The sequence below is a fragment of the Gregarina niphandrodes genome, assembly GCF_000223845.1.
Source record: "Gregarina niphandrodes unplaced genomic scaffold scaffold00159, whole genome shotgun sequence".
Classification (NCBI taxonomy): domain Eukaryota; phylum Apicomplexa; class Conoidasida; order Eugregarinorida; family Gregarinidae; genus Gregarina; species Gregarina niphandrodes.
The window spans coordinates 1-459 of NW_011645922.1; the positions used below are offsets into that span (position 1 = coordinate 1).

The 459-nt window shown below is 53.2% G+C and overlaps 1 protein-coding gene across 1 annotated transcript; it reads left to right on the forward strand.

Moving 5' to 3' along the window:
- Positions 1 to 97: 97 nt before the first annotated feature.
- Positions 98 to 440, forward strand: GNI_216200 (Gag-pol polyprotein; the record flags this gene model as incomplete). Its single annotated transcript, XM_011135569.1, has 1 exon — positions 98 to 440. A coding segment is annotated over one exon (343 nt), but the record flags the coding sequence as incomplete, so codon positions are not given.
- Between the last annotated feature and the right edge of the window lie 19 nt (positions 441 to 459).

Here is a 459-nt window from a genome sequence, read left to right on the forward strand (position 1 = left end):
ACCCTCCAAGAGCGAATGGGCCGCGGCACCTCACTTCGTTAAAAAGAAGACGGGAGAGTGGAGATGCGTCATCGACTACCGCAGACTGAACGCAGCCATGACGGCGGACTCATATCCTTTACCACGCATCTGGGATCATCTGAGACGAGCCGCCGGACAACGGTACTATTGCACGCTAGACATGAACAGTGGGTTCTGGAACGTGCCAATCGAGGAGGGGAGCAAGGCGCTTACAGCTTTTATTACTCCGATTGGCCTCTTCGAGTTTAATGTCATACCGTTCGGCATCAAGAACTCCCCGGCCGAGTTCCAACGCGCCATGGATTCGTGTTTCGCTCCGTTGCTAGGAGACAATGCGTTCTGCTACATTGACGACATCGTCATTTGTGGGAAAGACTTCGAGGGCGTGATACAGCGAGTGAAGCTCTTCCTGGAACAGTGTAGAAAGACGGGATTCTA